The sequence below is a fragment of the Zosterops lateralis genome (genome assembly GCF_965231275.1).
Source record: "Zosterops lateralis genome assembly, chromosome: 3".
Classification (NCBI taxonomy): Eukaryota; Metazoa; Chordata; class Aves; order Passeriformes; family Zosteropidae; genus Zosterops; species Zosterops lateralis.
Window position 1 is genome coordinate 109,785,317 of NC_139764.1, and position 11,659 is coordinate 109,796,975.

At 44.5% G+C, this 11,659-nt stretch overlaps 1 protein-coding gene across 6 annotated transcripts in view; it reads left to right on the plus strand.

The window, feature by feature from the left end:
- The window catches only part of TFAP2B (transcription factor AP-2 beta), a 36,578-nt gene extending 25,979 nt beyond the window's left edge, over nt 1–10,599 (plus strand). For 2 of the 6 annotated variants that reach the window (XM_083856791.1, XM_083856792.1), the window contains exons 8-10: nt 1,408–1,549; nt 3,500–3,759; nt 10,521–10,599. In XM_083856791.1, coding sequence (XP_083712917.1) covers nt 1,408–1,549; nt 3,500–3,759; nt 10,521–10,570 — 452 coding nt within the window. In that variant the 3' untranslated portion in view covers nt 10,571–10,599. Of the gene's footprint in view, nt 1–1,407; nt 1,550–3,499; nt 3,837–5,237; nt 9,123–10,520 lie in introns of those variants that run through there. The other 4 variants (XM_083856793.1, XM_083856796.1, XM_083856794.1 and 1 more) reach the window with 3 other exon arrangements.
- The last annotated feature ends 1,060 nt before the right edge of the window (nt 10,600–11,659 follow it).

Genomic DNA, 11,659 nt, shown 5'->3' on the forward strand with positions numbered 1-11,659 from the left:
CACCTCGCACTCCTCTCTCATCAGCACCAGCCCCTCCCCGGAGCCGGTGCGAGGTTCAAACGCTAAAATCTGTGTCAAGTGTGCAGCAAGGTGTACATTCCCCTCCTCTCCCCTGATTCCCTTACAAACCAACAGTCAGTTGGTGGCCTCCAGAGAGTTCCCTCCTTTTGGAAGAAGCTCCACCTGATGGAGTTTATATCTTTTTTTTTTTTTTTTTTTTTTTCCTCCATCCTGCCAGCAGCCAGGTTTAGTGTAGCTGCTCCTGCATGGGCAGGAACAGGAACGCTCCGGCCGGTCCCGGCTCGCGTTGCTCGAACGCTGCCCGAGGATACCCTGCCCCGCTCGGGAACCCCCGCTCCGGGCTCTGCCGCCTGCCCTGGCCTTCATTAACCGGTTTGATGATTAGCGAGAGGCATTGGGAGAGCAGGAGATGACGTTGGAAAGCGACTCCTGAGAGTTAAAAATAACGCGCTCCTGGAGTTATTAGACATACCTGCTCCTTGGAAATCTTCCCCCTCGTCCCTCGGGCGATGCTTTAAAGGGTTTAACGCTTTATTCTAGAGGGGCTGAGCTATAATCTGGTGGAATCCCTCTAGAGTCTGAGGGTTTTTTTTCCCCTCCCTCCTCCTTTCTGCAGCTACTGTCTTCTTCTTGTGGCATGAAGTACATCAGTAGGAGTTGGATGACACAAACCTCTGTAGGCAAGAAACCTGAAACCAGGCAGGCAGGAAAAATGAATTAGAAATAGAACAATAATTATTTTGTTCACAGAAAAAAAGTTGCCATCAGTTGTTGTCTTTCCACCCGGCAGACGGAAGTTCTTGTGATGGTCAGTTAAAAATGCAGATTGTTAAATTGCCATCGGGCTAAATGCAGTTATCTCCATAGTTTTACAGATGTGGCGATGACTGTGATGGTGATGCAAGTGTGGATAAAGTGCGTTTCTAACGTCTCACAAGGAATTAACATTAATATTAACAATATATCCACATCTGTAAAATTTTTGGACAGTGGAATGGTTTCTCTGCCCTTTAGAGACGTTCGGGTCCTTAGTTTTTCAGGATTTGACCAGTTTCCTCTCGCGTTTTTTCTTTGGTCCAGATAATTTTAAAGTTTTGTGTGTGTTGTGTGTGTGTGGTGTGTGTGAACTCCTCCCTCCGTTCTGCACCAGAAGTTGATCTACACAAGTGCAGCTCAGCAAAGGCAAATCTCATCAGCTCAAAATCTGTCCCGTCGACTTCTGTCCCCAAAATAGTGCTGGTGGAGGGGGGGGGAAACACACAACTGGAGCCTGTCCCTGAGCTGGAAGGGATGATAACAGGTTTCCAAACACGGCTCAAAGGAGCTGGTGTTCCCCAGGGGTCCCGGCGGTGCCCGGAGGGTTAATTCCCGTCTCGTTCCCTGCAGGTGAGGCCGTTCATTTAGCTCGGGATTTTGGGTACATCTGTGAAACGGAGTTCCCAGCCAAAGCTGTTTCTGAGTACCTGAACAGACAGCACACGGACCCCAGCGACCTCCACTCCAGGAAAAACATGCTGCTTGCTACAAAGTGAGTGCCAGCTTAACTCATCCCCTTCTGCCCTTCCCCGGAGAAAATCCTCCCTCTTCTCAAGCTCTTCCTCTAAGCCCGTTTGGAAAGCAGACGGAATTTCCAGGCTCTAAATTCCAGCAGCCCCGAGGGGAGGAAGGATGCCCATATTGCCTCTTCATCCTTTGCAGTGGGGCTCCTGCCAGCAGACTCTGCCCCTATAGAGGTTATAGGCGATGCTCCTGTAGCTGTTGTTCATCACTGCCAAGCCATCCCCAGTTAAATAGGTTTTCTATGTAAAGTGGACCAAAAGTTTATATTTTGCTTTCACAGTGTGTTTGTCTGTCCCTCCTGCTGCTCTCACACACCTGTCTGTCTGCTACCAAATCGCAGCGCCTTTCCCATGCCAGTCAATTAAAAATATAGATTAAAAAAAAAAAAAAAAAAAAAGGAAAAAAAATAAAAGCCCACCATCATGCAATGTTAATGATTCTCGATTTTGCCCCCCCCAATCTATCTGTCTCCCTTGGGATTTCCTCGGTGGGTGTGCTGTATGTGCTGATTTACACCAGGCTGTGCCTCCCAGGCTGCTCACCGAGTTTGCTTCATGCTTTGCTCGGGTACTGGGCAGTGGGTGCTCAGTGTTCACACATCTTCATCTGCCAGGGAAAAAAAAAAAAAAAGAAAGAGAGGGAAAAAAATAAAGGAAAGAAAGAAAAATCCCAGCCCAAACAGCTCTCATTTATTTCATGCTCTGGGAGGTGCCTTGCCTCCGATGACAGTGTAATTTAAAGAAATATATGGAGGGTTGAAAAATCATTTGCTCAAATTTGTCCAGATGTTTCTTAGACGTGATTGGAATTTGATTGCCCTTTTCCACAGGGTCAGAAGATATTAATGTCCCAGAACTTTAATTGCTCACAGACCCTGCTTTGCTCTTTGAAGATGTAAAATGTTGGACTCATTACTGTTTGTTCTCCAAATTCAAAGTTTCCTCTCTTGCACTTTCTTAATGGATAATACACATAGAAGTAGACCTTTATCTTTCCCCACCCTCTGAAACCTTTAATCCACTGGGAATTTCAGAGAATTTCAGAGGATGAGAGCTGAATGTCTTTTTTTTTTTTTTTTTTTTTTTTTTTTTTTTTTAATTCTGGTCTTTTTTATCTCTAGTCCCTGGGTAGGCACCTGTCTTAAAAAAATTGATTCCTTTGGGTATCCTTAAAGAAACTATTCTTGTGGGAACCCCAGCAGCCTCCAGGGTTTCTGCATTGCCCAGGCACCTGCTGACTTGAAGGTCTTTTGGACCAGAGCAATTCAAAAGAAAATGTTTGTTTGTGAATTCATTAGAAAAATCAAATCTGATTTTTCAAAGGTGCAGGCAAACAACCAGGAGCCAGAGGCCAACTCTGATGTGTTAATTGGGGTGTTCTGCCCCCAGAATAAAATGGGAAGTGCTCGCTTGGCTTCTCATGACATGAATAAGCCAGCATGGAGTCCCAAAATCCTGATTTTTCTCAGTAAGGTGGCCCAGCCTGAGCAGTCTCAGAGACGCACCAAGTCCCTGTGCCAGCCAAGAGCTCTGAGTGCACGGCTGTGTTTTCCTTCAGGAAGACTATTTCTGGGGGCTGCTTTGAGCCAGGGCCAGGCCTCCAGGAGGATTGGGTGCTTGGCAGATCCAGGGCACTTTTCTCTTTCAGCCTGTTTGTGAAGGCACCAGGCAGGGCTGGGTTTTCACAGTGCTTCAGAAGCCTCTTGGTGGCTGCTGGAGAGATTTCCATCTCCAGAACTGGTGTTATCCCCTGAAGAGCACCGTTCCCCAAGAACCACTGGGGGAAAAGATGGTGCCCAGAGGGTCCCATCCCATGTCTTGGGGTCACTTTTTGCCCCTTGGTTGTCACAGAGAATTGCTGGATGTGCCTAACGACCTCTCTCCTCTCCCTCTCTTTGCCTTTCTCCTCTTCCCTGCAGGCAACTTTGTAAAGAATTCACAGATCTCTTGGCCCAGGACAGGACGCCCATTGGGAACAGCCGGCCCACCCCAATTTTGGAACCGGGCATTCAGAGCTGCTTGACTCACTTCAGCCTCATCACCCACGGCTTTGGGGCCCCCGCAATCTGCGCTGCCCTCACGGCCCTCCAAAACTACCTGACTGAAGCTCTCAAAGGCATGGACAAGATGTTCTTGAACAACAACACTGCTAACAGGCACACATCTGGCGAAGGACCAGGTAGTAAAACTGGAGACAAGGAAGAGAAACACAGAAAATGAGAGAGAGAGAGAGAGAGAGAGAGAAAGAGAGAGAGAGAGAGGAGAAAAAATTAGAATGAAAGAAAGGAAAAGGAAAAAAAAAAGTTAAATAAATAAAAGGAGAAGAGAGAGAGATAATCTTTTAAAAGAAAACCGTCTTAATTTTAGCTTTAAAAATACTGGATTGGGCTTTGGAAGAATTCTATTAGGTAGGACAAAATAATAATAATAATAAAATAAAAAAAATAATAAAAGAAAGACAATAATTTAAGATCAGAGGAGCACAATGGCGCAAGACCAGTGGTTCAGAGTCTCTTGCCAGGAACATGTGAAGACAACTACCAGGATTTTTTTTCCCCACTTCTGTTCTTTCACATTTTTTAAATAATGATTGGGGAGGGGGGGAGGGGAATATAATAATAATTAATAATAATAATAAAAGAAAGACATGAATAACTTATTGGAAGAAATCGGAGAAACATTTTTGGTGTCAGTGCTTTGATTTCTTGAGCTGCACGGTCTGTCTTGCTATCATTTTTTCCTTTTTATTATTTTATTCTTTTCTCTTTTTTTTTTTTGTTGTTGTTGTTTTGAACAACGTCCTGTCTCCACCTAGACTAAAACAACCTTCCAGAGGGTTCCTTTCTGAGCAACCCCACGGCCTCATTGCCCTCAGCTCTTCCCACCTCATCTCACCACCCTGGTTCTGTCTAGACTAGGAAAGGAGGGGAGCCCCCAGACCCCTCACCAAGCCATCAACACCAGCTGCACTCACTTTAGGCAGCGTCTTAACTTTAGGTGCCACCAGAAGGGACGTTCGGGGTCGCAGTGGCTCAGTTGAATCTGCCAGCTCGATTTTTTAAGAACTATTTTGTGTGGTTTTTCTTTTTTTTTTAATTTTTTCCTGGTCTAGACAGACTCTCTCTGTTTAGATTGGCAGCGTTTACAGGTGTGTCTGGGTGCGTGTGTGCCTCTGTGTGTGCATCTGTGTATGTGCACACCCAGCTCCCTGAGGGGGCACGGGTATCCCGTGTATGTTTGTGGATATATATGTATATATGTGGATATATACATATATATATATATATATAAATTATGTGTGCGTAGCCACGCATATTAATGCATGCAAACATACCTTTGTAAATTTAGTACTTTTTTTGTCTTTGATGGTAAAATGCCTTGTCTATAATGGGTTGCAAAATTTTGGAAGTAAGGTCTGGTACAATGTCAGCGCTATCTGATTTCTTAATTTTTTCTGAGATCTCCTCTTTTTCTCTAAGGAGTTTTATATTCCTAACTATGCCAATGTTTCAGTCCTTAATTTCCTTGACTAGTGTGTGTGAGAGAGCTCTTCCCCCATTTTTAAAGAACTGTTAACAACAACAAAAAATGAGTGATATGAGTATGTAATTCTTTCTCAGGAGTATGCACTATTTTATTTTCTTCTGTTTCCTAAAGCTTTGCCCGCTTGGCTTATGAGCTTCTTCAAAGAGGACTAGAGATCCCTACACAATATATCAGGTACAGAGAAAAAAAATCCACAATTCTGATATTCTGATACTTTTTATTTTTTTTGCTTTTTTTTGCTTTTTCAAATCAAAGCCAGTTGTTACTGAATTCTGTAGGTGCACTTCTTTAAAGAAGCTCAAAGGGAATAATTTGAATGAGATAAAAATATAAGTTGAAATCGAGGTGTACTGTTGCAAAGAGAATAAGAGCTGTGTTGAATGTTACGGCACTTGCTTGGCACTAGGGTTTTGTACCCAGGGAGGAAAGAGTTGCCATGTGAGCTGGCTCCTCGTGATGGGAGTGGGGAGGGTTTGCCAGGGAATATCCTGATTTCTGAGCTCAGTCTGAGGAAATCTGTTTCTCTTAGAAAGTTTTCTTAAAAAAAAAAAAAAAAAAATGTCTTGTGACTCTTGCTTTAGAACAAGTCGGTGTGGTAAGGGGGGCAAAAACTTCTAAACTCCAATGTTTTTCTTGGTGGTTTGGTGTCTGACAGGATGTCTTATACATATGAATTGGGGTGGTGGGGATGAAGGGGAAGTCTTATTTCTTTCCTCTCTCTTTTTCTTTTTTTTTTTTTTTTTTGTTTTTTTTTTTTTTTGTTTTTTTTTTTTTTTTTTTTTTGTTTTTTTTTTTTTGTTTTTTTTTTTTGTTTTGGTTTCAACGTACATTTCTCTGTCTTCTCTGGTAAAAATAACGCTGAAGTGTAAGGATATGAATTTCTGTTTGGATTCTGCTGTGTTGGGTGATTGCATGTGTTTCTCAGTGGGGTAGGGCTCGTGCGCTAACACATCTTTTTGCTTATGTCAGAACTGGGTGTGGGTAAAATCTCCTGGGGTCACTGGCAAAATTCCAGTGGGGTCAGGCCTCCCCCTAGGATCCCTGTGAAAGCTTCAGGACTCAGTCCCACCATCCCAAGCAGGCACACCTGAACTTAAAACAACAGAGAAAGAGATAGAAACCTTAGCCTTGCTTTAATTTTGAAATACCTTCCAAAGTGGATAGTGAGGGAGAAATAATTCAGCAACACTCTCAACATCCCTTGATGAAATGTTCTCAAAACAAAAAAGCAAACAACCCTCTTGTCTGCCTTAGTGCCCTTGGCTCTCTGAGACGTGGTTACAGCTGAGGGTCTGCTCTGCTTTTCAAATCTTCATGCAGCCAGGTCTCAGCTGCTGTTCTCTACTTGTGATTTGGGCACACGTGGCAGTAGAAATCCAGGGATCATCCAGCCCTGAGGAGCACTGTCCCCTCCTGAGCTGCTCCTTGCTCATGTACCTTTGGTTCTTCTGGGGCAGTGTGCTGTGGGGGCTCTCCTGTGAGAAAATGGGAGAACTGAAGCAGGCAGCATTCTCCATGGGCTGTTGGGATGGGTTGGAGGCAGTCTCAGTCCCTGGCACATCCCTGCCAGTGGCCTTGGTTGTGGCAGGGATTGTCACATCCCTGTAGATATCACCAGAGGAGGTGTGGTGGGCAAACCATGGATCCCCCACCAGCAGATTGAAAACCAACACCCAGGCAGCCCCCAGTCCTCCAAATCCAAATCCTCCCTTGCCAACCACCCCAAAGTTCATCAGGATTCTGGGGAAGGACAGTCCAGGCTCCAGTGTAGGGCATGGCCCAGCAGTGATGCAAGGGAAACGCAAGGAGGGGATGTGAGGAGGAACAAATGGCCCCACCTGGCAGCACAGTTCCCTTCTCTGCTTGATGGAATATCCTGTTTATTGGAGCAGGGTGCCAAGTGTTAGATGCTGCCTTGCCTTCCCCCTGCAAATGGGATTTGTGAGGAGCCTCTGGGTCCAGCCCTTTGGCATCACCCAGCCCAGAGGGTCTTTTGGATGTGGGAAGACCCCAGATTAGCTCTCAGTCTTCCACATCCCCAGCTGCCTGTGCAGGGCCATGGGAACCTGCCCTCTGCCACCCCAGAGCTTCCAGCTGAAGGCTTTGGGGCCGTGTTGGGAATGGCCTTTCCTTGTCTTTGGGGAAATGTAGGGGATTCCCCTTTTAACTGCAGAGGACAGTATCCCACCACCACTGTGGGTTCATGGGAGAGGGGACCCTCAGAACTTATTGGGGAAAGACTTACAAGTGTAAGAGCCTGATCCTGCTGCTGCTGAAATCTCCCCTAGACACAGGTTTGGTCAGCTGGACCATGACCTGAACCTTGAGCAGGTTGAGGGAAGAGTTTCAGTCTGTCCCTTGTGCCTTCTAACCTGGAGGAGACAAACTGCAAAACAGACTGTGCAGTTCTCAGGCAAATAAAGCCAAATCCCCATTGATTGCAGTGGGATGCCCTCCCCACCATTTGCTCCCCAAAGTTTGTGGAGACAAAATTCACGAGGTTTATGATTTAGTGTAATCAGGCAGAAAACAGGAGAGGAGCACATCTCTCTGTCCTTCCCCCCAGCCTTGTGCTGGTCCCAGAGGGAATTATATCCATTCTTGGTGGCTCCTGTCAGTGCTGAGCACAGAGGTTCCCCCCAGACTAAACCCAGCCTCCCTCTGGAAGGTATTTCCCTGCTCCCCTCCACTTTCCCAGCCCGACTACTTGTGTTGGCGGGGCACCTCAGACGTTTATCTGATAATTGAGTTATTAAAAGATTTGGTTTCCTCGGGATCATAAATCAATAAACGGGAGGATTAACACGGCAGCCTTGCTTTGTAACTCAAGGGAAAAGTTTGAGGAGAGACCATGAAAAGTTTGTTTTCAAACCAAACAGGTGGGTTGCTGTAAATTTTATTTCATTCTTAGTCTCACTTTTTTTTTTTTTTTTTTTTTTTAATAACAATTCTTTATTTGCCGTTGGAAAGATCTTTATTTTTGTATGCTCCCTGACTTTTTTTTTTTTTTTCCTGGTTGTTATTCACAAAATATGTGATGGAAACAAGAAGCCAATTTTATGGGAATCCTTTTACAACCCGATGGTTTCTTTAAAATCGGGTTGTGTCTTGTCCCACCTAATAGAAATTCTCTGTGAGAAGCTGTTTAAAGTCCCTTTGCATCCCAGACCAATCTCTCCCCAAATCCCCAAATTTGCATTTGGGGCTGGGAGGGAGTGGGGGAAAGGATGGTTTTAAGACCTTTAGCTGTGCCCAAAGGGCTGATTCCCTTCCCCTGCTCCTCTCTTTCTGACCGGTTTATCACACAGACCTGTTTTAATACATTTCTCGGAGAATTTGGTGCTTGTTCCAGCTGCCGTAAGCATTTACCAGATCGACCCAGACAACCTCCCCCCTCCCCTCCGGCTTCCCTGTGTGAGAGAGACCGTAGGCTTTTTACAAATAGTATATTTTCTTATACAAAGGGAAAAAAAAATAAATTAAAAGAAAACATCCCCAAACACACTGGCAAACGCCTGAACATTTCCAGAGAGAGATGAAACACTGTGTGCCAGCGAGAAATAAAGGCCAAAAAAAAAGGAAAAAAAAAGACCCAAACAAATGTAAAGCTCTGAAAAAGCGAATGAGAAACTGGAAAGATGAAAGAAAAAAAAAAATTAATAAAAAATTCTCCTTTTATGCCCCGAACAATCCCTTTCACCTCCTCTTCTTGAAAAATCTGACCATGCAGTGGGAAATATCAGTTTATCGACTCTTCCTGAGAAGAAATGCGGAGAGGCATTCAGTATTGAGTTTGTATATATTTATTTATGCTTAATTTAACGGGAATGTGTAAATATGGCGAGCAAGTAGTTTTTGGGTTATTTATCTGTGACTCTATACCTCTGTGAATGGGTGGGGGAATTTAAAAAAATGAAAAGTATTAAAAAAAAAAAAACAAAACAAAAAAAGAAAGAAAAAATAAAACAAACAAAAAAAAAATCCCGCTTGACTAGATAGTATCCTATCTGAATCTTTTCTGTTCTTTATAGACAAGCTGTTATGGTAATGGGTAGAAATTGGTTTCTTGTCCAGTGATGACCTGATTTACATAAATAATACGAATAAGAATAAAAAAAAAAGAGATTGTTGTGTTTTGTTGTATTTTCCTCTTCAGTTTTTTTGAATGTTGGTGCTGCTTCGATTCTGCAGACGGATTTACTTATAACGCCAAGAAGTCTTTATTTTCCCAATCTAGGCTTTGGGGAAATTCAGGACATGTCTCTACATTAAAAAAAAAAAAAAAAAAAAAAAGAAAAAACAAAAAAAAAGAAAAAAAAAGACAATAAATATTGCTTCTCAGAAATGTTGGTATTTTATTTCTGTCTGACTCAAAAGTGTCCATATTTTTTTTTCCACTCTTACCTCTTCATTCTAAGCAGACCTATAATAAACCTCATGTCATGTTAATGTGAGCTTTTGTTTCATTTTGCTTTAACCAGCTGAATTCGGAGTAAATCTTTTCCTTTCCAAAGTACAAACCGTTAAAAGAAAAAATTTTATGTAAACCTGCAACTCAGCAAACTTTCCCCCCGCCCCCACCGCTGTGTTATTGTCACTGTACACTTGGCTTGTGCATACCTGGCTGTCTGTAAATAGATGTATATTTATATATTTTCTATATAGAGATCGGCAGTGATGTTCATATTCACAATGAGGGTTTATTTTCTACCTTCGGGTCTACACTTGCAGCACCAGCAATTAGCGAAAGGAAATATTCAAACGAAAACTTCTTTCTCCCCCTTCCTCCCTTCCCCTCTTGCCTTCCCCTCCGTTCCCAAACCGGCTTTATTTAGGTTTGTAATCGCCGCAGAGCCGAGGGGAGATGCGCATCCCCAGGGCGGACCCGGAGTGACTCGGGGTTTGCCCTGCGGCTGGAGGGGGAGCAGATTAGGGACTCAGGATTTTTTAATTAATTGTTTTTTAATGGTATTATAGAAAACACTTTTTTTTTTTTTTTTTTTTTTTTTTTTTTTTTTTTTTTTTAACCTGGAAAGGACTGTCAATTTAACCCTCCGCAGAGTCACCCTGAAAACAAACACAACAAACGTGCGCTCAAACGGAGCCCTGAGGCTGGAAAACCGGTTTAAAGCCTCGCTTTTACTGCGCTCAACTATCTCAGTCAAATACCCGGTGTGAAGGCTCATCTGGCTTGGGGTTTATCTGTTGGTTTTTGGAGAGAGCGGTCGGTGGTTGGAGAAGCGCAGGAGCCCTGACAGGCGATGGATGGGTTTTTGCAACTTAATATTTCTCTCGGAGGGGATGGGGGAATAGCAAAAAAAAAAAAAAAAAAAAAAAATAAACCCATCCCCACCTCCATCCCCCAAACTACCTCCCTTCTCCCTCTCCTTCCAGCTTGGACTGCAGGAGCCGGCTCAGCACATCGCCCACGATGTCCAAAATAAATCATCATCTTCATCATCATATTAATAATAAAAACCACCAAACAAAACCAAACAACATCGCAAACGACGAGCCCAAAGTGTGTTCTCTATGGGGGAGCTTTGGAGGCTCGGCTGCCTCGGCTTCAGGCAGGTTCGGACTCAGCCGTGACCTACTTTCTGTCCGTGGTGTGATGGCAAAAAACGCCCGGAGCGAGTTTGTGGGGCCCGGGGTGTGGAGGAGGCGGGTGGGTGGATGGATGGGGGGACAGGGACAGCACAGCCCGGGGTCTGGGCACGGGGAAAAAACCAGGTGGGGGAGAAAGAGCAAAGGGAATCCCCCCGCTCTCCCTTCCCTAATTATTACCGGGACCCCCCAAATCTCCCCTCCTCAGTCCCCCTGAGCAGCTGCGGCAGGTGTGGGGGTGAGGAAACCTCTGGGCTGGGAATACCGGAGCTCATTCCCCAAAGCCAGGCTGCATGGCACGCTTTGTTACTTTGTTTTGGTTTGCTTTTGTTTTAATGGCACCCACGGTATTATTTTTAGTAGAGCACATGGGGTTTTTTTGCATGAAACCTTCCAAAACATTCGCAGCGGAGTCCGGGGGGAGGTTGTTTGGAGGGAGAGAGAGGGAGGGGATCAGGAAGTTTCTGTGTTGTTCAAGCACCGTGCAACAGTTATGTAAAAACGGGATTAACACCAAAACATAACAAAACACAAACGCACCGGGAAAAGCTCTCTTGTAACTCAGCAGAAGGACCCGCTCGTGGAAACCGAGGGCTCCCTTTAAAACGGGACCCGACAAAAGGAGGAAAGGCTCAGCCCGGGTTTCCCGGGATCCCGGAGACTGTGTCAAGGTGGCACATTCAAAGCACATCTAAGTGTCTGTTTATAATAAAGTGTGTCCTGCCTTCTCCCGGGCCGTGCCCGGACACCGAACACCGGCCTCTGGAAAGGGGGTGTCAGGAAAGCAGGAATGTTCCTGCTGATCTCCTCTCCACTACATTTTCCCAGAGATCTCCAGTGAGACAAGATCAGATTGATGTCTCTTTTTCTTCCTTTCCTTTCCTTTCCTTTCCTTTCCTTTCCTTTCCTTTCCTTTCCTTTCCTTT